At 40.2% G+C, this 26882-nt stretch overlaps 1 protein-coding gene across 7 annotated transcripts in view; it reads right to left on the bottom strand.

Moving 5' to 3' along the window:
- The window catches only part of HECTD4 (HECT domain E3 ubiquitin protein ligase 4), a 222188-nt gene that overhangs the window by 78517 nt on the left and 116789 nt on the right, over positions 1–26882 (bottom strand). For 4 of the 7 annotated variants that reach the window (XR_010108967.1, XM_034934552.3, XM_034934551.3 and 1 more), the window contains 19 exons: positions 26675–26795; positions 25584–25712; positions 22806–22930; positions 20608–20761; positions 19992–20092; positions 17816–18014; positions 15537–15683; positions 13912–14016; positions 12460–12623; positions 11636–11869; positions 9805–9997; positions 9552–9656; positions 8929–9017; positions 8369–8544; positions 5321–5456; positions 5067–5208; positions 4797–4963; positions 1309–1455; positions 473–657 (listed from right to left, as the gene is read on the bottom strand). Coding sequence is in view for 6 of the 7 variants with exons in the window: in XM_034934552.3 (XP_034790443.1) it covers positions 473–657; positions 1309–1455; positions 4797–4963; positions 5067–5208; positions 5321–5456; positions 8369–8544; positions 8929–9017; positions 9552–9656; positions 9805–9997; positions 11636–11869; positions 12460–12623; positions 13912–14016; positions 15537–15683; positions 17816–18014; positions 19992–20092; positions 20608–20761; positions 22806–22930; positions 25584–25712; positions 26675–26795 (2819 nt within the window). In the remaining variant the exon portion in view is untranslated. The remainder of the gene's footprint in view (positions 1–472; positions 658–1308; positions 1456–4796; positions 4964–5066; positions 5209–5320; positions 5457–8368; positions 8545–8928; positions 9018–9551; positions 9657–9804; positions 9998–11635; positions 11870–12459; positions 12624–13911; positions 14017–15536; positions 15684–17815; positions 18015–19991; positions 20093–20607; positions 20762–22805; positions 22931–25583; positions 25713–26674; positions 26796–26882) is intronic. The other 3 variants (XM_034934555.3, XM_034934553.3, XM_034934554.4) reach the window with 3 other exon arrangements.

Genomic DNA, 26882 nt, shown 5'->3' on the forward strand with positions numbered 1-26882 from the left:
CCTTAGCTGGGCATGGTGAGTGCGCGTATAGTCCTACTTGGGAGGCTGTGGTCGGGGGATCTCTTATCATTTGAGCCAGGGAGGTTGAGGTTACAGTGAGCTATGATTGCACCACTGTACCCTAGCCTGGGTGACAGACCTTGTGTCTAATAATTTTTTTTTAATTAAAAAAATATATTTGGAAACTACTAGCAGTATTGACAAGGAGAGAATAAAAAATATCTTCTCAATTTCCTGGGATTACTGTACTCCTTCAGGGTACAGGGATATCATTCAGTCTCATCGTAATGCTGTAAGTTTTTATAAAACCACACTGAGGAAAAGTTTCTCATGAAATCATCGACTGATTTAACCCATCTGATCATGTCATTTAATAGAGCCTTTCTCTCTTTCATTTAGCATAAAAAAACCAATAAACTAACACACCAATAGAAGAAATCAGTGAGCTCTAGGAAGGAGTCTGGCATCTCACCTTCCTCTTTTTCCCACTCAACACAGCGGTTGGCAAGCACCTGGAAGGCAGCCCAGGCCATGGTGGCCACCTTCTGCTTCTTGGTCTGTTTCTCACTGGAGCTGGACTCGGTCTGATTGCTCAAGCTACACAGTCGATCCATGAGCTGCACAAGGCCACTGCGTACCAGGCACTTCTCTTCGCTCCTGACAAAGGGTCATGGATTACACTAGATAAACGTAACTGACCGACACTCAGGAAACTCTCATGTGAGGTTCAAAGGGGCATAAAACATGCTGGTGCAGCTCTTTCCCTACAACTTAGGATACTGCCATGTGCAATCAAACACAAAATGATTTTCTTATAATGATGATTCCCTTCATTAACAAGGAACTTAAAATTCTGGTTTGTTTATATACAACATCAAGCAAAAATCGATGGAATCAACTCAGTGTTGCCATGATGGAAAAAAATCATGTATTTTGTCCTAAGGGGATTCAATGAATGCTTGACATCTTCAAATTAGTAACTAAGTGACCCAAGAGAGGAAATAAATGTATATATGCAAAATATTTCTGCCAAATATGTAAGTAATTTCCTAGGGACCTTTTATTTTTCTTTGAACCTCTGTATCTTCACAATGTAATATAATCCTAATGGCTGCATTTAGTCATGTAGGAACTCAATAATAAGAAATTTACATAGGAACCTTAAGTGTCCTTCAGGAGAAAAATTTTGTATAGCTAGTTCTGGATAATGAAAGCAAAAAATCCAATTTTTAAAATTAAAAATACTTTCACTTAATCGACTATACTGCAGGGCAACTTACATACAACAAAAGGCCTTTCCGTACTTACCTGGTGTAAGGTATGGTACATAAGAGTCCAATGCTATTTGCGCAAGCGATAGGATAACGAGCACACAAAGACACAACAGAGGTCATGGTCTCGCCAAAGGCTTCCTGGACCTGCTCGACCATCCCACCACATGTGAGTTCTTCAATTCTGTGAAAGAGAAACCAAAGCTCAGGCTTCCTGAACCATGTCAAGAACAGTGGCTGAGCAGGAGAGGCCTCTTGAGAAACTCTAGAGTATCTGGATGAATCCAGAACTGAAGGGATCTTGGAGAACATCCAGCTCAGTGTTTCCCAGACTATGCAAGACTGCTGGACAGAAGTTTTAGGTGTGCCTCCAAAACAGCGGTCCACACTCCAGAAAAGTCTAGGAAATCCTGGGTTAGGGAAATTAAAACAGACTACTGTAGGACTTTTCAGAGCCTTCAGTAAGGGTAAAGCGAATGGCCGCTCTACAAGCAGGGGACATTCAACATTTTCCAAACTTATTTGATCATGAAACCAGTTATTTCAGACATGTCTACAATAATCTAAGTAGCACTGAATACTGTAAGTGCTTTTTCTTTTCTTTTCTTTTCTTTTTTTTTTTTTTTTTTTAGAGACAGGGTCTTGGTCTGTTACCCAGGCTGGAGTGCAGTGGTACGATCACAGCTCACTGCAGCCTTGATCTCTTGGGCTCAGGTGATCCTCCCACCTCTGCCTCCCAAGTAGCTGGGACCACAGATGCACACCACCACATCCAGCTAATTTTTTTGACTTTTAGTAGAGATGATGTTTCGCTATGTTGCCCAGGCTGGTTTCAATCTCCTGAGCTCAAGTAATCCTCCCACCTCGGCCTCCCAAAGTGCTGGGATTACAGGCCTGAGCCACTGTGCCTAGCCAAGGCAGTTTTATTAATGAGACAACTAAGGCTCAAATGGATTAGCTAAGTGTCTGTTTTTGAGTTCACACTTCAGTTATTAGCAGAAGATGAAAGCCTAGTTGATATAAAATAAAACTTTCCCAATGCAAAACACAACATAGGGCCGATTCTATACCAATTAATATTAGTTTAGAACTGAAACTATCAGGATTTATCTACAAAGACATGCAACATAGTATTGTTTATAAAAGCAAAAACAAGAAAAACTAACCTAATGTTCAAAAATAGAGAATTTGTTAAAGTTTCAAGCATATAATGCAGTGCTACAGAACCACTAAGAACACTACAGGAGACATCTACAGTTAGAACACAGACACTAAAGTGTTAACAGAATGTTATCTTAAGAGGGTGTACTTGTAGGTGATTTTCATTGTATTTTTTGGCATTTTCTACATTTTTTTTCAAGTTTCTGACAAATGACAATAATCGAGGGAAAAGGAATAGTGCTGCCAGTTTTATGGAGAAATTAAATTCTGGAAATAGGCTGTGGTAATCATTAGGGCTTTTCCCTATTTCTTTCTGGGCACCCTGTGGTTGGCTGGGCAGTGACAAGTCTGGTCAATGAGCCAGAGTTCTGACAAGGAGCCTGGCAGCTCTTGAGGTGATGGTTTCCTCCTCTGTGATTACCATGAGCCAGCATGAACCCATCATGAACAGAAGCAAGACCTAAAATTTTGTCTTCTTCATTTTTTGTGACAAGGTTTTGCTCTGTTGCCCAGGCTGAAGTGCAGGGTGGTGCGATCACAGCTTACTGCAGCCTCAAGCTCCTGGCCTCAAGTGATCTTCCTGCCTCAGCTTCTCCAGTAGCTGGGACCACAGGCATGCCCCACCACTACGGCTAATTTTTTCTTTTTTGTAGAGACAGGGTCTCACTATATTGCCCAGGCTGGTCTTGAACTCCTAGCCTCAAGTGATCCTCCTGCTTTGGCCTCCTTAAGTGCTGGGATTATAGGTGTGAGACACTGGGCCCAACAAAATTTTGTCTTTTAAGCCACTTAAATTTTGGACTTGTTTCCAAATAATAGTCTGACCTCTCCTGTACTCCCAGCTACTTGGAAGGCTGAGGTGGGAAGATCTCAAGATTTCTCAAGATACTCACTTCAGCTCTTAATTAACCCATTTTCCTCCAGCCACTGAACCCTCTCTGCCTGTTGGCCAGAATTCCTCAAAGAACTGCCAGGAAGCACAGCAGCCTCCAGCAGCTCCAGTCCAGGGCTTGCAGAGAAATGCATTTTCTATTTCTATTTGAAGATTTTTGAAGCCCAATAGGAAACTCATATAGAACAACTCACAAATGAGTTATAAAATCATCTTCAGAGTTAGTATCTATGATTACATTTTTAGAAATTGGTTCAGTAATAACAGTTATGGAAATGTATAAAAATATAGGCAGAAGGAGGTTGTTAATGCAAAAACAAAACAAAGCAAAAACAAAAGCAATAAAGACAAATGAACCTATGTGTCCATCAGCAGAGGATGTGTTAATTTTTTTAGAAAAGGTCATCTATATAATGTATATCTATGAGCTCTTAAAAATCTTAAAGCAGCCAGGTGTGGTGGCTCATGCCTTTAATCCCAGCAGTCTGGGAGACTGAGACAGGAGGATCCCTTGAGCCCAGAAATTTGAGACCAGCCTGGGCAACATGGCAAGACCCCATCTCTACAAAAAATAAATACATTGGCTGGGCATGGTGGTATGCGCCTATAGTCCCAGCTACTTGGGAGGCTGAGGTGGGAAGATCGCTTGAGCCTGGGGAGGTCAAGGCTGCAGTGAGCCATGATCACGTCATTGCATGCCAGCCTGGGTGACAGAACGAGAATCTGCTTAAAAAAAAAAAAAAAAAAAGGCTGGGCACGGTGGCTCATGCCTGTAATCACAGCACTTTGGGGGGCCGAGGCAGGCAGATCACCTGAGGTCGGGAGTTTGAGACCAGCCTGGCCAACATGGTGAAACCCCATCTCTACTAAAAATATAAAAATTAGCCAGGTGTGGTGGCATGTGCCTGTAATCCCAGCTACTTGGGAGGTTGAGACACGAGAATCACTTGAACCCGGGAGGCAGAGGCTGCCATGAGCCAAGATCGTGCTGCTGCACTCCAGCCTTGGTGACAGAGTGAGACTCTGTGTCAAATAAAAAAAAGATAAAGCAGACCAGACCTATATGTGCTGATATGAAAACACAGATATCTGAGATATCTAAGACATACTGAGCAAAAGAACCATGGTTATAGAAAGGCATGGATAATATAATCTGAATTAAGTTGAAAAAAATTTACACACAAACACAGTTATGTGTACAAAAAGAATTATACAGCTGCTTATGCACGTATGGTTGCTGTAATGAGCTCTTAATGGACAGAGTGGAATTCAGGAGAAGAAGGTGAATACTGAGAGTTTTACGTTCTATTAATATGTTGAGTTTTTTGCAAGATCATGTACCACTTTTATATAAATATTTTATAGGAAAACATTAGCAAATACTACCGCCTATGTTTGGGTCCCAAGAATAATCTTTTGAATGGCTCTGACCATTCTAGAAAGGACAGTATAAACTAACAGAAACAACTAACCTGGGTCCTCCCTGAAGGACCATCGTCACTGGACCCACAAGATGCGTCACTCCCCCGACTCGTACGGCAGCTGTCAGCAATTCCCGCATGTGCACCAGTGCCTGCTTGCGAGTGTTTCCCCGCCGCCACCTTGTCTGTGCAGCCAAAAGGAAACTGCTGCTGGACACCTGAAACGCACAAGAAGGAGGGACACCTGACTCCTGCTAACTGCCGCAAGACCCTGCATGCTGTTAGGTGCTATTCATCTGGAGCCCGCAAAATGTGACATACAGCTTGGTCAGGGTTGGTGCCGATGAAAGCAAACAGCTGCCCTAGCAGGACACTGTAGGTGGGCTTGTCCCTGCTGTCCTCAATGGCCAGCGACTGCAGGAGTGTAAAGGAGCTGCTGCGGTGGCTGGTCACGTGGCGACGCCTACGGGGAACACAGAACAGACTGGCAAGACGAGAAACACACTCAGGGAGCTTGTTTTGATGAATGCATTCAGCTGCATGTGGGAACCCAACCCCGGCCATTAGCCATGTACCTCTGATTTGCTCTAGTAAATTCCAAATCTTCATTACCAATCATTTCCAGGTCAGAAGGAGCTGACATGCTGCGAAGAAAAACAGGCTGCCTGACAGCGTGAGATATCACTTTTGTTTCAGAAGCTGATTTACAAGCTAGAAAAAAAAGGAATAAAAAGGCTGACATTTCTGCTATCTGTACAATAGCCAAATGCAACACAGAACTACCCAACAGTCTAAGTGTATCTTTGCTTTCTATCACAGTTCAGCCACCAATCTAGCTAGCACAGCATACTGATGGTTTTTACATCAATTTTTTAACCTAAGTATTAGGTTAAAAATTATTTTAACTTAAAAAAATTAAAATCTTTTTATTAAATTGGTTTTCCAAAGAAAAGCTGAAAAATTCATTGAATTTCATAGCTATCCATGTTCACTTTAATGTAAGCATTCTAAAAAGCAATGGAGGACATAGAAAGTATTGCCGAAAATCACAAATTTCTTTTTTTTAGTTTTTCAATTTCTTATTTTTTTAAGATGGGTCTCGCTCTGTCACCCAGGATGCAGTGCAGTGGTGTGATCTCGGCTTTCTGCAACCTTCATCTCCCAGGTTCAAGCGATTCTCCTACCTCAGCCTCCCAAGTAGCTGCGATTACAGGCGTGCACCACCACGCCCAGGTAACCTCTGTATTTTTTTAGTAGAGACGGGGTTTCGCCATGTTGGCCAGGCTGGTCTCGAACTCCTGACTTCAAGTGATCTGCCCACCTTGGCCTCCCAAAGTGCCAGGATTACAGGTGTGAGCTACCACACCTGGCCCAAATTTCTTAATTCAAATACATCCAAATCCATTTTTTTCAGAGATGGCCTTTTCCCCTGCTTTAACCCCAGATATATTTAACTGATTTATTGTCATTTAATGATACCTCTGCTTTGATCATAGTTGGTAGGAATAAATATTACACTTGAGTTGGAATCTGAACTGGTCTTTCTATAAGATATACTCCTTAACCCTATCCAGGGAAATAGATGTTTTATAAAACAATCCTTAAATGGAAGAAGATAAAACTATATGTCAAGAGTAGCTAAGAAAAAAAGATGTTGAGAAAGTGCAGGAAAAAAAACATTTTGTTTTATTTTTCTAAAATTTTCACTTATTTATTTATTTAGAGACAGGGTCTTGCTCTGTTGCCCAGGCTGAAGAGCAGTGCTGCAATCATGGCTTACTGCAGCCTTGAACTCCTGGACTCAAGCAATCCTCCCAACTCAGCCTCCCAAGTAGCTGGGATTACAGGTGCATGCCACCATGCCTGGCTAATTTTTATATTTTTTTGTAGAGACCAGGTCCTGCTATGTGGCAAAGCCTGGTCTTGAACTCCTGGTGTAAGCGATCCTCCTGCCTTGGCCTCCCAAAGTTCTGGAATTACAGGCATGAGCCACTGTGCCCAGCTGAGAAAACCATTTTGTATCTGTCTTAAGAGTGGTTAGACAGCTTAAATCTTAAGAGTGGTTAGACAGCTTAAATATAAAAAAATTATAATTTTTGAAGATACTGTTATCTCTGAGGTCAAGAGCCTCTGGGACAGTACTAACAGCCTTACCAAGTGGTCAGGTCTATATACAGGACCTTTAACAAGGGCTTATGTGTATAGCAGACCATCCTGGCATGTGATTGTACCACACACTCTCTCCCAAACCTGTGTCTTCCCCTGAAGTTCTCAGGGAGAACCTGTATTAGAGAGCGAGACCCTGGGAGTCCTCCTAGACTTCAAATCCCAAGTAAGAAGAGCCTTAGATGACCAGCTGGGATGAAAACAAGTTTGCCTGCTCTCTACTGCCCACTGGGCAATGGGGCTACGTAACATGGACTCTTTCATTTAAGAACATGTTTATTTAACTTTATCTCTCAGGTTAAGAATGAATGCTTGTGGGCTGTGCCATGTTACAGATCCTGTCTTAAGTAAGAAGACTCAATGATTTTCCTGAGAGATGCATTTTTAGGCTAACAATTAAAATGTGACCTAGGCCGGGCGTGGTGGCTCACGCCTGTAATCCCAGCACTTTGGGAGGCTGAGGTGGGCAGATCACCTGAGGTCAGGGGTTCAAGACCAGCCTGGCCAACATAGCAAAACCCTGTCTCTACTAAAAATACAAAAATTAGCTGGGCATGGTGGTGAGCGCCTGTAATCCCACCTACCTGGGAAGCTGAGGCAGGAGAATCACTTGAACCCAGGAGACAGAGACTGCAGTGAGCAGAGATTGTGCCACCGCACTCCAGCCTGGACAACAGAGTGAGACTCCGTCTCAAAAAAATAAAAAATAAAATAAAATAAAATAAAATAAAATGTGACCTAGAAAAAGTTAATTTCCAGGAAGTCATATCACAAGGTTCCACATAATTATTAAAGATGAAATGCAAACTCAGCTTCAAGTAAAGAGGAAAAAATGTTACAAGATTTATGATGTTGACTAATTGTATATGTTACTATGAAATATAATTATATATGTTAGTATGAAAACAAAAACGGGCGCAGTGGCTCACACCTGTAATCCTAGCATGTTAGGACGCCAAGGTGGGCGGATCACCTGAGGTCAGGAGTTCGAGACCAACCTAGCCAACATAGTGAAACCCCATCTCTACCAAAAATACAAAAATTAGCCAGGCATGGTGGCATGCGCCTGTAATCCCAGCTACTCGGGAGGCTGAAGCAGAAGAATTGCTTGAACCTGGGAGGCGGAGGTTTCGGTGAGCCAAGATTGCGCCACTGCACTCTAGTCTGGGCGACAGAGTGAGACTCAGTCTCAAAAAATAAAATAAAATAAAGAAAACAAGAAGTTGACCACAGGAATTTAATGACATACAAGTATTTCTTTGTTTTTCTTTTGTCACTCAAGTGCTTTGCAGAGAAAGTATAAGGCAAAATTAAATATGTTAAAATTTCCTTTTGTTTTCCTTTCTCAGAGTACCCAAGAGTGAATTTTTCAAGATATAGCTGTGTGTCTTGTATGAACAGAGTATATTCTCTGTTCATATAACAGAAGCCGATTAGGGGCTATCTTTGAGCAGTACCTGGTGTTTCAGCAGGGGTCCCAGAGATGCTTCTCGTGAGGCCCGACTGGGCTGCGATGGTGACATGCAGCAACAGCTCGGCTCGGTTCATTAAACTCTTCACTAACGTCTTTGTTTTAGCCAGTGGGTGTGAGGGTTTCTGAATAAGAGAATTCACTTCTTGTAGGAACTTCTCCCTATAAAGAAAGACTGATGTGCATTGAGTCGTTCTCTAGCTTATCAAAAACAACTATTAAAAAAAATGTTTACAAAGAATAAGAGAAGACACAGGGGAAACTAAGCAAAAGTAACCTAATCAACATTGCTTACTTCCCTGTTTCCTCATCCAAGTAACAGTGTTAGAAACTCTGGCCATTTCTGGCTCCTTTTTCTGTTTCAAATGCCTATGCTAACTTTGGAAGGCTAAAACCAAAATTTCCAATTTACCAAATGAGTTCCAACTCTAAAATATTTAGTAAATTCACAACATTTAAAAATATATCTATTAAGAGACTAGACCTTTACAGTGTGTTTTGAGCATCAAGGTGATAATAGCCTTAATAGTTATTAATACGACTAACCTCAGTGATAGGACCATGTTTTCAAGATCATTCCCATCAAAGGAGACTTCCTTCATTGAACATAAAAGTTCTAGTTCTTTCATTTTGTTCTAAAGAAAAAAAAGATGGTATGCAGGATCTGCAAGAACCAAGTTTTACTATACATATATTAAAATGAACAGAAAATTTCAGAGAAAAACCACCACCTTTGGTCTACATTTCTATGCTTGAAACTCATTTGTAAGTTATTATTTGATATTTTAATGATTAAAAATGGCATTGACTACTTTCTGGGAATTCTTTCAGGGCTTATAATTTTGCCTATTTTTTGTTTTTTAAGGCTTGAAAGCAAAATTTGACCATGATGACAACTTCTTTATATATCTTTATAAAACTATTAATCAGTTAAAAAACCAACCTAATGAGTAATTATTTGTATACTGCATGTTGATCTAATCAATTTTCATTTAACCTCTTTTAAAGAATAGGTACATTTTTGGAGTGTGCAACATTTTAGGAAATGACATTATTTTACCTCTACACACACACACACACACACACACACACACACACACACACACACAGTATATACCTTTGCTCTCTAAATGGCAATACCCCAGTGACAAATCATACAATTTGCTCACCTCATTAAAATGGTAATCATAAAAGAAAGGTATGTTGTTCTCCAGTTTCCCCTGCATGGCATCATCAACTTCACTTTGCCATTTTTGTTCCAGTTCTGCAACACTCTAATAAATACATTAAAATAGATGCAAAATAAAAACAAGTACGATTCAAAATTTTAGTCACAATAGTAATTTTAAAAATTAGATCACATTCTAAATTTCTTTAAATTTCCATAAAAGAAATTGTTTCCAACAGTTATCAGACATTTACCTGCAGCTGTCTCTCCATGGCATTGAGTTTCTTAAAGGTCTCTCCCATAATTTTACATAATAAATCATATTCTTCAGCATGTTCTTCTTGATATTGGAAATTTATTAGAGACTGCAGTGCATCAACCAAGTTCAAGTGCTTAATAACACAAGATACCACCATTTCCTCCATCACGTCTGGCTGAATCACTTCTCTGTGATCACAATGGAAATCAGTCAGGTATATGCCATGCTCTCAGCTTCTCAATACTGTATTTTATTTTTATTTTTTATTTCTTTAGAGACAAGGTCTCCCTCTGTCACCTAGGCTGCAGTTCAGTGGAGCAATCATGGCTCACTGCAGCCTGCAGCCTCAAACTCCTGGGCTCAAGGGATCCTCCTGCCTCAGCCTCCCAGGTAGCTGAGACTACAGGTGCATGCTGCCATGCTCAGCTAATTTAAGAAAAAAAATTTTAGGGTGGCGGTTTCTCACTATGTTGCTCAGGCTGGTCTTGAACTCCTGGGATCAAGCGATTCTCCTGACTTGGCCTCCCAAAGTATTGGGATTACAGGCATGAGCCACCATGCCCCAGGCCCAAGAGAGTATTTTACAGGTTGGAGAACTTAGGCTTTGATCTAAAGATATTAAACATTCACCACACCTCCTTTATTACAATAGAGTAAGAGGTATGAATAGTATAATGGCATTGTCGGAGTCTTATGTTGGCAAATAATTTAGTATATTGACTGATAAAACTGACATTGGCTGATAAAGCTGAAAATCAAGAGTAAAGAGACTTCAGCCTGTAATCCTAGCACTTTGGGAGGCTGAGGCTGGTGAATCACTTGAGGTCAGGAGTTTGAGACCAGCCTGGCCAACGTGGAGAAACCCCGTCTCTACTAAAAACACAAAATTAGCCGGGTGTGGTGGTGTGTGCCTGTAATCCCAGTTACTAGGGAGGCTGAGGCAGGAGAATCTCTTGAAACTAGGAGACAGAGGTTGCAGTGAGCCAAGATCACATCACTGCACTCCAGCCTGTGTGACAGAGCGAGACTCCCTCTCAAAAAAAAAAAAAAAAGAGACTTCATTTTCTATGATTGCTACATTTTGAGTTAGAGACATATTAGAGCTGGAAGAGGGCTAAGGCTAAGAAAAGATCTTCAGCAGCATCTATCCACTAATTAATTTTATGCAGTATTATGGCCTGCAGTGTTCAGTACATATGGATGTTGGGCTAAAAACGATAGTGTTTTCTGTATTTTTTTCATTTTAAATTTCATATATTCTCTAAAGTTTTCTCTCTGAAATCCTGCCTCAGGAGGCAGAGCAGAGGCCTGCAAAACAGACTTGACTTTAAGCAAGAATACCACAGACATTTGTAACTGTATGTACATTCTACATTAGAGAACTCCTCACCATTTCTCTAGGCATCAAAAATAAACACATGTCTCTAGACTCTGGAAAGTAAAGTAGAGGCTGACTGCTAGTAGAAGGTCAAAATACTAGAGATAAACCTAGCACTTGTCATACTTTAGCATGCATCAGTCAAATGGGAAACTTGTTAAGCTGCGCCCCATCCTCAGACCTTCTGATTCAATAGGTGCAAAATGGGGTCCAAGAACCAACAAGTTCCCAAGTGATGCCAATGCTGCTGACTGGTGGGCCAAATTTTGAGAGCCCCTAGTCTGGAATACTGCCTGGTGGGCCCTCTAGACTCAGTTAATTTTAACATTCATGGAGTAAACATAAAATTAAAGTTTCATTTACTAGACCACAAAAGAAATATACCCATTTCAATTGTTTAAACTTTTTTTTCCCATTGGGAAAAGTAAAACACTACACAGCAACATACTTTATACTTGGTCTAAATTGAGGTCTAGCACGCCCAGAAATTTCCCTGAGCTTTATCATGATTCCTGGAGGCAGTCTGATCCGAGGCAGATCAAAGTAGTTTCCAACAGGAGGCACGAGGACATCAGAGGGGTAGGTGAATTCTCTGTCTTCCTCTATGGTCAGAGGCAGTGGAGAGGGGCTCGGAGTAAGGGCAGGGGAGATCACGCCATTGGCCTCCACCTGCCACTGGCACCTGAGCAGACAGAAAAGAGGCTCTTCACTTCCTCTCTCAACAAGAGTATTGGAAAGCTATTGGATGTTTGCAGATACATCAAACATATGAAGGATCATATTCTGTGTTAAGTAATTACTCATCAAACCTTCTCCAGAAGCTAAAGACAAGTGAGCATTGTATGAAAGCCCATCTTTGGGGATCTAGCTCCCCCCAATATTTAATCATTAAAACTTTTAAATGTACAGAAAAGCTGAAAGAATGACATGGTTAATATCCACAGACACTTGTCTAGATTGTACAATAAACATTTGCTGTGTTTGCTTTATCACACATCCACACATCCTCTTGGGATCATTCAATTTAATTAGACAATAATTGTGTTGGAGAAAAGCTTATGCAGTTCAAAGATGTAATTTTAAATTTAGTAAAGTAAGGGCCAGAAAGCACTATGGTGTAATTTTCATCTTATTTTTCTTAGACACAATGACACCCATGAGATTGCCAGGCAGTAGGCACAATCACCTGGGAAATGTACCAAAAGGATTTTTCCACATAAAGTCCTTTTTCCTTTGCAGGCAACACTAGCTCAATTTCAACCTTTTTGTTACCTTTGTAAAAGTTTGGACCGCAATAGCTCCTGACAGGCTTCTTCTTCTTTGGTAATTTCTGGTCCATTGTACAGGATTCTTAACATGGAACAAGCTAACACAGAAAGACCTAAAGCCAGGTCTACCAGAAAGGGCAAGCCTCCTGAGACATCCTCCGAAGACTCCTACAATGCAGACAGGGGTAAACCACACTGGTCAGTGTACACTGGCAGAGGCTGCTACCTGTGCTGCCCCACACTGCACTGTCCCCAACCACAGGGTTCTACAGAGCAGCATCGAGTATCACTGCTAGGGGACACAGGTACAGCACCCAAATCATGACTAGATGGTGGCACTGGAATGACCAGAGTGAAGTCTCAACACATTTCTGGAGAGAAAATAGTTGATCAGACCCCATATATAATAGTACAAATCAAATAAATAGTACAAATGAAATAAAGAAGCCTGATTCTTTGATAGCTTCCTCTCTGTTGTGCCCACCTAAGTATAAATCACTATTTTGTTTTTTCACTTCCACCCTGTGCTCAAACTGTGATGTTGTCAATGACTGCAGTGAATTCATTCAAGAAATATTTACTGGGTGTCCTCTGTGTGCCAGCCATTGTTCTAGGTGCCTGAGATACATCGGAGAATGAAATGAAGATCCCTGCTCTCACGGAGCTTACATTCTAGCAGTTAATGCCACTCTGGAGAGTCTTAGCTTGGTTAAGCTTAAGAAACCTCAAAGTCTAAAATACGTTTTTGGAATCAGGCAACTGGAGGGGTAAGTAGGATGCTTAAGTACTCTGTTTTTTGTTTGTTTGTTTGTTTTTTAATTTTTGAGACGGAGTCTCACTCTATCACCCAGGCTGGAGTACAGTGGCATGATCTCAGCTCACTGCAATCTCTGCTTCCCGGTTCAAGCGATTCTCCTCCCTCAGCCTCTCGAATAGCTAGGACTACAGGTGCCCACCACCACATCTGGCTAATTTTTGTATTTTTAGTAGAGACGGGGTTTCACCAAGTTGGCCAGGCTGATCTCGAACTCCTGACCTCAGCTGATTCACCCGCCTCAGCCTCCCAAAGTGCTGGGATTACAGGTGTGAGCCACCACGCCCAGCCAGATGCTTAACTACTCTTAAAACCCAGGATCTAAGTGCTTATTTCTATTAAGTTCTATTGAGTCCTCTTTGCCCTGTGGAAAGATGCTGGGGTCAGGTCACCTCCCAAGCTTTGAAGAGGGAGCTCCAATCAATAGATTTATTTCTGTGCTGCTGAGTTGATTTTAGGTCATGGCTAGTTTTATTCTGTAAAAGTACTACTAACTGCTAGTAGTTGACTAGTGCCAACTAGAAGAGAAAGATGAAAGAGTGACTCATATTCTGCCCTGTTTCCAAGGCAAATATGCTGTATGTAATCAAGGCACATAGCAGATAGTACATTTTGTCCACGGCAGTGGTTAGATTCAAGTACCTGAGCGCGAACTGTGCAAGCAAAGCCCCACATGGCTTTATCAGGAGTGTTGTGTTCACGGCCACTTCTCATTTCAAAGGAGAAGGTGACTGTATCTCCTTCCACCTTAAAATTTAAGCAAGGGGGGAAATGCACTTTAAAAACAAGATACACAATTTCAAAAGAGCAATGAATTTCAGAGGTTTACTTTCAAAAAGGACCACAGCAATATTTCACTCCTTTTCTCATTTGCTTTTTGATTCAAATTCTATTCCCTCTCATTTAGACAACCAGTCCTTTAAGTGTCTCTCCTGATGAGGTCGCCTTTGGGATGAGGCATCTGTGAAATGGGCCACAGTTGCCCATTAGCAAGATCAAGGTAAAGGTTAATCAAATCTTGAAAATAATTTTTTTTTTTTTTTTTTTTGAGACAAGGTCTTACTCTGTCACCCGGGCTGGAGTGCAGTGGCACAATCATGGCTCACTGCAGTCTCAATCTCCCGGGCTCAAGCAATCCTCCCACTTCAGCCTCCTGAATAGCTGGAACTACAAGTGTGCAGAACCATGCCCAGCTAATTTTTTTATTTTTTTTTTTTGTAGAGACAAGGTCTCACTATGTTGCCCACGCTGGTCTCAAATTCTTGGGCTCAAGCAGTCTGTCCACCTCAGCCTCCCAAAGTGCTGGGATTACAGGCGTGAGCCACCTTGCTCGGCCTTGAGCATAATTTCTCTCTTTTTTTTTTTTTGTAATGGAGTTTCGTTCTGTCACCCAGACTGCAGTGCAATGGCGCAATCTTGACTCACTGCAACCTCCACCTCCTGAGTTTAAGCGATTCTCCTGTCTCAGCCTCCTGAGTAGCTGGCATGACAGACACACACCACCACGCCCGGCTAAGTTTTGTATTTTTAGTAGAGACAGGGTTTCATCATGTTTGCCAGGCTGGTCTCAAACTCCTGACCTCAGGTGATCTGCCCGCCGCAGCCTCCCAAAGTGCTGGGACTATAGGCGTGAGCAGCTGCACCTGGCCATAATTTCTAACAAATGGCTTGCCATCTATGGCTGAATTAAAGAGAGTCCATAACATATATGAAATAAAGGCCCCGGGAACAGACTTTGGAGACATTTTTGGGTTTTAACAGACATTTCAGTCTTATATTCATATTCCAGGCAGATACACAGTTAAGTAGTTTGAGGGCCAAATTACAAAGCATGGCACTAATTTCATCAGTTTGAGAATGGATAATTGTTTTTGCTCCAAAGGCCCAAATTCATCTGAACACATTAACTCAATACTTTTACACTGCAATGGCCTTGTGGTTCTAGGGTACTTGTCAACAGGGAGTGTAGAGGAGAACTAAGCTGGAAGATCTAGCAACCCTTTTAATCAACAAGGAAGAAAATGCTGTGACAACTTCTATGCATGGAGTAACTTGTGAAAGGGAGTGAACAGGGGTCTGATGTCCTACAAGTGAAAGGAGGGTCATTCTGAATAGAAGGAGTGAGCTGACAGGACTGGTAAGGTGGCTCCACCTCAACAAAAGCCCCCAGGGCAAATGTTTTTCTGGGATTACAGTTAGTACTTGGACCTGTGAGGACTGCAAGTTCATTTTCTTTTCTAGGAAGCGATTATGACTGGATACCATACCTTCACCAAGTCTTTCGGCCAACCAGTTCCTAAGACACTACGGCTGCCATATCCCAGTGTGTTGCCTCCATATTCAGCAACCTTCCTACTGTTTGTGTTAGGCCCCGCATATATCACCAACTTCAAAACAGAAAATATACTGTTAGACTGTAAAAGAAAAACAAAAACAACATCTACAAATAAAAAGGCTGCAAAAACATTTGTTTAAAATACAATTATAACCAGGCATTGGTGTCATTATAGTATAACTAGTATTTCCTGATTTTTTTAGGTATAACTGATACTAGTTTGGATGCAATCAGTCATTGGTATTTACAGGGAAGCCACAGAGTAATAACAATTCTTAATAAAAAGAAGTATACTTTTTATATTACCACACTTTAATTGGCTTGGGGACCTCACATTAAATAGTTATACTCAGTTATTGTACATCAATATTTTTGAAATAGCTATTTTAATGCTAATTAATAACAAATAACTCTTTAATAACAGTTTGGCCCCTTAAGTCCTCCCCAAAATTAATAAAGTGAGCAAATACAGATGGAAATATGGTTATATCTAACACAACAACAAAATAAAAGCACCAAAAAAAAAAATCAATGAATAAATAAGAATTTTTAAAAATGCAACAAATTGAAAATAAGCCATATATTCTTAGGGTGTTGCTTAATGGTATAAAAAGAAAATGATACAAATTTGGGCCAGAAAGGGGGCTGCTGCTTCTTGGGTCAGTTTTCATGTATCAATATTTCTCTAATTCATTTATAACCAGCTGGCTGACTTTCTAATCGGCAGAAGAAACATTTATAGCTCATTTGGCATTCAAAGACTTCCATAGGAAAAATAAAGCTCTGGCTTCTGTAAATACCAAACCCTGTCTTCTAATGTGCGCTCTGACTGCTTCTCACTGCATCTAAGTTCAGATTTAGTAGCTCTATCTTCAGCCCTGAATGCTTATTATTTCGTGATTTCTTACCCTTTGGGGCCTTTTGCTGACACCAGCCAGGGACCACTGGAAAAGTAAATGTACTTTTATCCATGTAGTAAGCCTCTTTGTGCTTCACCATTTAACACTAATGTCTACTGCAGGCATAAGTTAGCGCATATTGGAAATGCAAAATACAGTTTTTAAAGGAGAAACAAAATGACACCAACTAAAATGGCAGCCTCTCCCATTTCTATATTAAAAGTCACTTCACCTGAACCTGGGAAATGGGGGTAGCCAATGCCAGGAGCTATGAATTACGGTGGACTGATGCTAGGAGAGATACGTTTCTGAAAGGCCTACTAAAGATCATCTCATATATTTTCTTGCTTCCAGCTAAGGTGAGTTTTGAAGACAAGGCTTTGGGGACACCTGGGAATCTTCACTATCCTAAAAGATAATGGGGAAGAGGATTCTATAACTTGCCCAGAAATGTGTTTCACCATCTCATAGTATATACAGTTAAGAAGTCCTTTATTTTTAACCTAAAAACCTCCCCGGATAGAATTTTTTTAAAAGTCAGCCTCAGAAGTCAGAATCCCCTGCTAGGATTTAAGCCCATTTGCCCTCACACAGTTCACAGGGGAGAGAGAAAACAGATCACTAAGAAGCTACATAAAAATAGTATGCACGAAGCTGTTAGATAATCCTCCAACTGTTCTTTCATACGTTACATATTTCATTAGCCTTTCCCCCTAAGACCACATGACGGGTTACAATTCAACAATTCTAAGTAGAAGAAAATGCTTCAACCCCTAAGATGCTTCCTTTCGTTCATAACTGTTAAGCCACCAGGTTGGAAAACTACTCTTCCTCAAAAAAAGAACAAACGTTTAAATAAATATAAACCAGATCCTAGCACCTCTGAAACCCTTCTAAAAAGCCACCTTTTCCCAAAAGATACATGAGAAGCCCCAAGAATTGGGCAGTGAGACCTTTCTAGATGAATGGACATCACACATCTGGGGTAACTTCAAGCACAGAGGGAGGGCAGGGGGTAAGCAGAATGAAAAGGAACATTTCCTTCCTCTCATATCTAAGCACCTGAAAGCTTACAAAGTACACTTTCAACATATCATTAAAACATTGTTCTTAGACTGCAGAGGTGGTGTTTCTTTAACTCCCTCAATCACTACCCTTCAAAGATAAGAACTTTATCTTAGGAAAGTTCTCCTTAGAGATATCTGCAGACAGAAATCAGTCAAGAATGGTGACCAGCAGCAAAGAAAAATAAGAAGCATCTAAGAATCAGCTTACTCGAGGTGGAACCAATAGTAACCCAGTTCTTACTTACTTTGTCATAGTCATATTGCGAAGAGCATCTGCTATCAAATCTAAGGTACAGGCAGCGAGCTCCTGGGATATGGACCGTTTCTTTAAATTTATAGTTGTCTCTGACGGGGTGGACTGTTTCCACAGTCTTTCCAGCAGCCCATGGGGCAGGAATCTTTAAACCAGTGAGAAATCCTGGCTCTTCCTTCTCTTCTAACATTCTAAACAGAAAAAGAGAAAGTGATTTAGCTTAGCAGCCAAGGAAAGGAAAAACAATGTAAACATTAAATTGCTCTTTAATTTTCCACAGCATGCAGTATGATAACACTGAGGCTTTTAAATGCTTGATATCAGTGGCAATCAGAAACATTTTAAAAATTCCTACATTTAAGGGTTTTTTCTTTCCTTGTTGTCAGATATTATACTTGCTTTTTTTTTTCTTTTTTGCCTTTTTCCAGGACAAGAAGCAGAGATATATTTTCATTTTTCCCTCTTTTTTTCAAGGGCAAAGCCCAGTTGATATCCAAGAGAAGACCTGATCAATTCTCATTTAAAGGTACTCAGAAAAAAAAAAAAGATACTGTAAAGGATCTTTAAGATTGGCCACTTTGCAAATCCCACAGGGTTAGCATCCTGTAAACATTTCCTTTTGTTGATATCTACACGACAATTGTTGAAAACTCCAGGAGTCTACATAGCTACTTTTCACCATAATTTTTACTAAAGAAAGGTAACTTCAAAGGTTCTCTTACCTACTGTAATTGAACTCTCAAGGACGACATGGAGCCTGAGGTTGTGGAATACAAACTCCTAAGACTTAAACTTAGTTACCATGGAATTCTCTTATTCTTTCAACTCCGAAGCTTGAGCTGCAAAGCCTTACTGTCCAATATGGTAGCTACTAGTCACATGTGGCCATTTCAATTAAATTGAATTTAAATGAAATAAAATTTAAAATTCAGCTCCTCAGTCACATTAGCTATATTGCAGGTGCTAAATAACTACCTGTGGCTATGGAACTAGACAGCACAGATAGAAGTTTTCATCACTGCGAAAAGCTCAATTCCATAGCCTGCTGCTCTAGAGAAACCCAGGAAATCTTTTTTAAAGACAGCTTTAATGCAACATAATTGACATAATAAATTGCACATATTTAAAACATACAACTTGATAAGTTTGGACATTTGTTATACCATTAAGTTTCCTTCTTCCTCTTTGTAACCACTCCATTTCTCTGCCAGGTGATCACTTATTTGCTGTCTGTCACTAGAGATTAGTTTGCATTTTCTAGAGTTTTATAGTATGTGGCTTCTTTCACTCAGGGTTAAGTATTTTGAGATTATATAAACATTGTTGTATATAACAAAAGTTCATTCCTTTTTATTGCTGATTAGAGTCCATTGTATGACTATATCACAATTTGCTTATCCATTCACTTACTGATGGACGTTTATGTTGTTTCCAGTTTTGGGCTCTTCTAACCAAAACTGTTACGAACCTTAATGTCAAAGCTTTGTAAGAACCTATGCTTTCTTTTCTTGTGTGAATACCTAAAAGTGAAATAGTTGGGTCATACAATAGGTGTATGTTTAACTTTTTAAGAAACAGCCGGCAGGGTGTGGTGGCTCACGCCTGTAATCCCAGCACTTTGGGAGGCCGAGGTGGGCGGATCATGAGGTCAGGAGTTCAAAACCAGCCTGGCCAACACAGTGAGACCTCGTCTCTACTAAAAAATACAAAAATTAGCTGGGTGTGGTGGCGTACGCCTGTAATCCTAGCTACTCATGAGGCTGAGACAGGAGAATTGCTTGAACCCAGGAGGTGGAGGTTGCAGTGAGCTGAGATTGCGCCACTGCACTCCAGCCTGGGTGACAGAGCAAGGCTCCGTCTCAGAAAAAAAAAAAAAAGAAACAGCCAAACTGCCTGCCAAAGTCATAATATTTTACATCCCCACTATTAGCATATGAGAATTTCAGATCAATTTTGAACTAATCTCTTGATCCATGGGGAAATTTATTCTAACCAGTTGCTATAAATCTACAAAGCAATGCTACAGTTATCTAAAATTTTCATTCTGAAGTCTTTTTCTTTTCACAGCTAGATAATCCTTGCTAAAAATCATTTTCATAAAAGGAGTACTACGCTTTCACCCAAAGAAAACAAGAAAAGGGTTCCTGCAAGGAAGCAGCATTCATTACCTCTCATCAGGGAACAGCCTGCACTTCTGGTCTGGTGCACCACACGGGGAACAGCCCACCTCAGCAAAAACCGGACACTGGGTTTTAAGCAGCAACGCCGTCTGAAACACAAAACCATCATTATGTCTTCCAGGGCTACTGTCAGTTATCTGAATGGTATGACAGCCAAACTTACAGGTCTCTCTTAAATCATCTTTTTACAATCCTAGTCTGCTCTCCTTCATTAAGAAATGCTGTGCTACTTAGACCACTTAACATTATTTTACTTAATGCTGTAATGGAATGCATCATTTATATTAGCTACTATTAGCTGGCAAGGACTCAGGAGACAAACTATAATGGTAGGTTTTTAGTAGCATTGTATATTAGCATTTTTATAGCTGATCAGCCATGAACACTTGCTAAAAGGTTGCAGTTAGTAATTTAGTCAAACAAATAAAATGTTTTCCCTTATTATTTATTTTTATGACATGATATTTTTCTTCATTCCATCATTATTTCCCTTGGTTTCTGAAAGGCAGGATTATGTTTATTCTGTCTTCAGTGAAAGCAAACAGCCACCCTGTGAAGCAGGTTGGCCAAAAAGCAGTTCACTTTGGCACACCAAGGATCATACCTGGCTGGTATAGAGTACCAGCTGCACTAGCTGAGGCATCAGGGCATCCGCCATGATCAGAGTCTGTAAATTTGGATGCATCAAGGAGGTCAGTAACACTGGAAGAAGGTGACCAAGCATAGTAGCCTTAGTAACTTGTTCCAAGCCTTTTAACCTACAAAAAGTTCAAGAAAAACACACAGCCTAAGCAATGCCCAAACATGTGAAGAAGCACTAATGTCATCTTTATCTGACAATTTCTCCTAAACTGCACCTCCTTAAACTACTTAAGCACTTTCAGCGATAGCAATTCAGTCCACAAATTTTCCACCTTCTGCCACTGAGGGAGAGGGGAAGAACAGAAATAAAGCTATTAATAGATTTCACCTTCAGTCTCTGATTTTTGCCAAAAAATTTATAAGCTGCCTTTTTTTTTTTTTTTTTTTTTTTGACAGGCTCTCACTCTTGTTACCCAGGCTGGAGTGCAGTGGTACAATCACAGCTCACTGCAGCCTTGATCTTCTGGGTACAAGTGATCCTCCCACCTCGGTCTCCCAAATTGTTGGGATTACAGGTATGAACTACTTAGGTTCTAGGTTCTAGGTTGCTACATGGTGCATTTCATAGCACCTTTGAAGCACTTTACAAATGGATTCTAAAATGCCAATGGCTACTACCTGTAAAGTTCTCTTGCCTCTGGGGCTGCTGGTCACTATGCTACACAGTGGCTCTAAACAGGAGGAAGTGAATGGCTACAACATTGATTCACCTGCCCAGAGCTGTGACATCCATTACTGGTCTAGAGAAATTGAGGCTTGTCTGGGGCATGCAGAAGGAGGCAGATTTCTTCCCCCAATTTTTTTTTTTTTATTATGGTAAAATAAACATAGCACAAAATTTACCATCTTAACCATTTTAAGTGTACATTTCAGTGTTATTAAATAATGTTGTGCAACCATCACCACCATCCATCTCCACAACTCTTTTTGTGTTATAAAACCCAAACTCTATGCGCATTAAACAATAACTCCTCATTTTCCCCTTGCCCCCAGCCCCCGGCAACCACCATTCTACTTTCTGTCTCTATGATTTTGACTCATCTAAGTAGGCAAATTTTTAATTTATCTTTAAAATCACATTCTTATATCCCTGTCCTCTGCTAGAAGAATTAAGGAATGTAGAAAGAAATGGATTATGTAAATTCCTTAAGGCTACTTAGGATATTGGTAGTGGAACCAGAAACCCAGGCTCTCCCATTAGACAGAACTACGTATTACTAAGCCTCAATGCAATGCCTATCTGGGTTATATTGTTCTCAATCCCAACCTCCTATCTACTCTCTGGGAGTGGCTAAGAACCAAGTCCATAGGAACAGACAGGGTTACGGAAGCAAAAATTACACTGTAGGATTCTTTTAGATCTACAGCTCCAACATGCAAATTGTCAAAAAACACAGTATTCAATGCATCTCTAAATACAAACCAGAGCAGAATTTTTTTTTTTTTTTTTTGAGACAGAGTCTCGCTCTGTCGCCCAGGCTGGAGTGCAGTGGCACGATCTCGGCTCACTGCAAGCTCCGCCTCCCAGGTTCAGGCCATTCTCCTGCCTTAGCCTCCTGAGTAGCTGGGACTACAGGTGCCTGCCACCATGCCTGGCTAATTTTTTTTTTTTTTTTGTATTTTTAGTAGAGATGGGGTTACAGCAGAAATTTTAATGTGAAAGGCTGAGAAAGGGCTTTATTACTGTGAAAGGGAAGTCTGCCCTCTATATAGGTCAGCCATGTATTTGGAGAAGTAAAATTACAGTAAAATCTTGAGGTACCACATCAGTGTCATCCTTTGTGTAGCAGTTGGTAAGTCACTTCTTCCTCCCAAAAGTCTTTATCATGAGGAAACTAAGTGTGCATGGTGCTGACCTTGATAATTAAAGGAAAGGCCATTTTGGGAGTGATGGCAGTAGAAGTCTCAAGTGGCAGAGATTAGGCTGTGCCCTCCACAACCTCGCTACCCTTAGATCATGGCTGTTGGCCCAATCTCACCTGAAAGCACATGAAAGAGTGTGACTGCACTTGGCTTTCAAACACTTGCCCTTTTAGCCTATTCTCACAAAAATCTCTATATATAAAATTGATCCTTCTGTATTCTAAAAAGATTTAATTTCAATAAACAAACTTTTCTTCCCACAGGGCAGCTGGTCACAGCCCACAATCCATTCCTCACCTCTGCTCACGGTCTGCTATGTCACTATTTATGAGGGCAGTTGTGACCTGCTGTAGCATTTCCAACACTTCATCACATCCAGTCAGGATTTGGGTGGCAAGAGCCAAAATACTGACTTTTAGCTCCTAGGCAGAAAATATCATCATATTATTTTTAAGCTTTGTGATGAACATACGTTCACAATGACAACATGAAATGATGTATTTAATGATGTATTTCCAAATGAAATAATGAGGTGGACAGAATAAGCCCAAAGCAGTAAATTCTGCTAGAAATAATGAGGTGGCCAGAATAAGCCCAAAGCAGTAAATGGCAAGTAGCAATTTGGGAGGCCAAGGTCTGGAGAGCTGACAGAAATACGCAGTATTTCAGAGGGATCACACTGAGTCCCTAGGAGAAAAGGCTCCCATCCCAGCCAGCACAAGAAATATCTCCCATCCCATCCAGCACAAGAGAGCTCCTGGTGGCCAGCCCAGAAACTGTCCAGGTGGAAGACTGCCTTGGGTGGTATGAGGATAGCTAAAGAGAAAAACAGAACAGTAAAAGGCACATGTAGAGGCGGTGAATAAAATGAGACAAAAACACAACATTCTAAAACAGTACAAGTGACCTTTTACTCAATGTCCTAAACAAATCACAGTTAAAAACAGGCAGTTAAAAAAATTCAATTAAAGTAGCAAGCAGTTACAGGCTATTAAACATTAAAATAACTATTAGAGAGTTCGTGGGAGTACAAATACTAAATAATGTGTTAAGAAAGACTAGCTAACATCATAGAAATGTTTAGTTTACAATTATTTTCAGTTAAAAAAATACAAACTCTTTGGGGGACATGTTTCCCCAGAAACCTAGACAACTGAGCCTATTCAGCCTTTCCTAAGAGTCTTTACATTTCTATGTTTAATTAAGAATTTACTAAGGCTAGGCCGGTCACGGTGGCTCATGCCTGTAATCCCAGCACTTTGGGAGGCCAAGGCAGGTGGATCACTTGAGGTCAGGGGTTCAAGACCAGTCTGGACAACACGGTGAAACTCCGTCTCTACTAAAATTTCAAAAATTAGCTGGACATGGTGGCGCACATCTGTAATCCCAGCTACTCGGGAGGCTGAGGCAGGAGAATCGCTTGAACTCAGAAGATGGAGGTTGCAGTGAGCCGAGATTGCACCACGGCTCTCCAGCCTGGGCGACAAAGAGAGACTCCATCTCAAAAAAAAAAAAAAAAAGAATCTACTAAGGCTAAAATTTAGCCTTCAAATAGAAAAAAACTTTCTCATTGTTGGAATTTTCTGGGGTCTTTATTATTATTATTATTTTATTTTTTGAAACACAGTCTCACTCTGTCACCCAGGCTGGAGTGCAGTGGCATGATCAGGGCTCCCTGCAACCTCCACCTCCTGGGTTCAAGCAATTCTCACGCCTCAGCCTCCCCAGCAGCTGGAATTACAGGGGAGTGCCATCACGCCCGGCTAATTTTTGTATTTTTCAGTAGAGATGGGGTTTCACCATGTTGGCCAGGCTGGTCTCTAACTCTTGGCCTCAAGTGATCCACCTGCCTCAGCCTCCCAAAGTGCTGGGATTACAGGTGTCAGCCACCACACCCAGCTGTTTTTAGTATTATTGAGATATTTTTTAATCTTTAAGAGAGTAGGAACTCTGAACTAATGATGAGCCAAATCATGTTTTAAGTCACACTAATGACATTCATGATCATCTACTGACTCCATACCACATGGCAGCAAAGTGCCAGGTATTTACAGGGCTTGTTGTTAATACAGCAACTTTACAAAGAAGATGTTATTGTCCCTTTTTACTGATGAGAAAACTAAGGCAAGAGAAGTTAAATAAATATTATCAACAACTTAAATTAAAAGTGCATGTATGTCTGCCTATTTAAAAATGGATTATACAATGAGGTAAACTCATAAGTACAAACTATCAGATGTATTATTTAAATAGTATATATGCATAAAGGAGTAAGAAAGGGGCAAACTGCATTGGCTTTTATCTTTAACTGTGGCTTCCTTGGTTGATTTTTCAGTGTGTTTAACATTTTAAGAAAGAATAAAGTTCTTGTTGATTTCTCTGATTCTCCCACAAAGATGAAATTCTGAAGAACAATGCAAACAACAGCCTTGAGCATCTGTCAAAATTATAACAACCATGGCTATAAAAAAATCTTTGGACTGCTATAAATTGTCATGTGGGAACAAGTTAGTGAGTTTACACAGAAGCTAATTTAAAAATAATCACAGAAAATGAAATTGACTATAGGTTTAGAAATTAGATTATTCCATACAAAGAATGAAAAAATTATCACCTTTTAAAAGTTATTTTAATCAAGAGAATATAATAAACCATCTAAAATTTTGAAATTATTTAATGCTCCCAAGATTTTTATATATATATACACACACACACACACACACACACACACACACATACACATATATATGTCTATGTAGCTATAACTTATAACTCTCAGGTACACATGAGATCACTTGTAAGTGCCATATTTTATAGTTCTTAAAAGAAGATGGAAGTAAACAAAGGCACAAAAAGGTTGACAGGAGCACACGGATGACACATTATGAGTGTCACAAGTAGGTGACTACTGTGCAATGACATAAAAAATCTATGGAATGAGTGGCCTAATGTTACCTCTCACAAGAATATAAGCCACAAGGTGAATTCTGACATCATAAAACACAGAAATTTAGCCAATTAAGCTGCTTTTCACACTGGGTAGAACGCATCGTTAAAATAAAGCTTGGTGTTTACCTGTACCTTCAATGTCTCTCCCTGCAAGGAGCTGTCACTGTCATCATTCTCATCAGGTTTAATCAAAATAGTGTTACTGAGAAGGTGATTCTGAACTGCCATCAGATAGCGCAGGCAGGAGGATGCAGCCTTTAATACAAATAAGGGCATTTAAATGATCTAAATCCTACTGAAAGAGCGATCATGTAATCCTCATGTTTTTAAAAGATTTTGACAAAGAAAACAAAAAGAGAAATAAAAAAAACAGACCAAGTTAGTTTTTCAGGTGCCTTATTTCCACATGGCTTTCCACACATACTTTGACACACTTACTATAACTTTCTGCCTTTTGGTACACAATCCTCACTAATTAGAATACTTACTTGAATTTTTGCCTCTTAATAATTATTCTTCCCCCTCCCTCTCACACACATCTCCATTATAGAAGAATACTCAAACCCTTAAAAGAATCTTTTGATTCCTATTGGTCTCTATAAAACACTCATGGTTTAGAAAACAATGTAAAATTAAAAATTAATAGGGAAAAAACACTCTCACTAGATAAAACAAAAACTCCCAAATCTGATCAATTTATTGCATCAAGCAATTTAAGCAGGGGGAATAGTCTTTGGAAAGTTTTTCAAGTGGATTTGTCTAGTTCTACATTTCTAGGGTAAGTAGTAATCCACGGACTTTCATAAATTATTATTATTATTATTTGAGACGGAGTCTTGCTCTGTCACCCAGGCTGGAGTGCGGTGGCGCGATCTCAGCTCACTGCAAACTCCACCTCCTGGGTTCACGTGATTCTCCTGCCTCAGCCTCCTGAGTAGCTGGGATTACCGATTTGTACCACCACACCCTGCTAATTTTTGTATTTTTAGTAGAGACGGGGTTTCACCATGTTGGTCAGACTGGTCTTGAACTCCTGACCTCAGGTGATCCACCCACCTTGGCCTCCCAAAGTGCTGGGATTACAGGCGTGAGCCACTGCGCCCGGCCTTTCATAAATTATTGTAAGTCTGTATGTATACACACACCTGTCAATACAATAAAATGAAAACAGGGATGCTTGATATAATTTTGCTTTCATTAAACACATTTTTACTTACAGGCACAGTTGAAAGGAGCTTTTGAAAATCATCTTTAGAGACAGTTTGGCACTTGGTGATTAAGATACAGGATTCTCGTACAACAATCTTCAGAATGTAGTGTAAAAGTTCATCATTTAGTCTTTAAAATGCAGGAAAAATGTAACAATAAAATATTGATGGTTTATTCATAAAAGGATAAATTTTATATAATTAGTATAAGATGACA

Source organism: Pan paniscus, chromosome 10, assembly GCF_029289425.2.
Source record: "Pan paniscus chromosome 10, NHGRI_mPanPan1-v2.0_pri, whole genome shotgun sequence".
Lineage (NCBI taxonomy): Eukaryota > Metazoa > Chordata > Mammalia > Primates > Hominidae > Pan > Pan paniscus.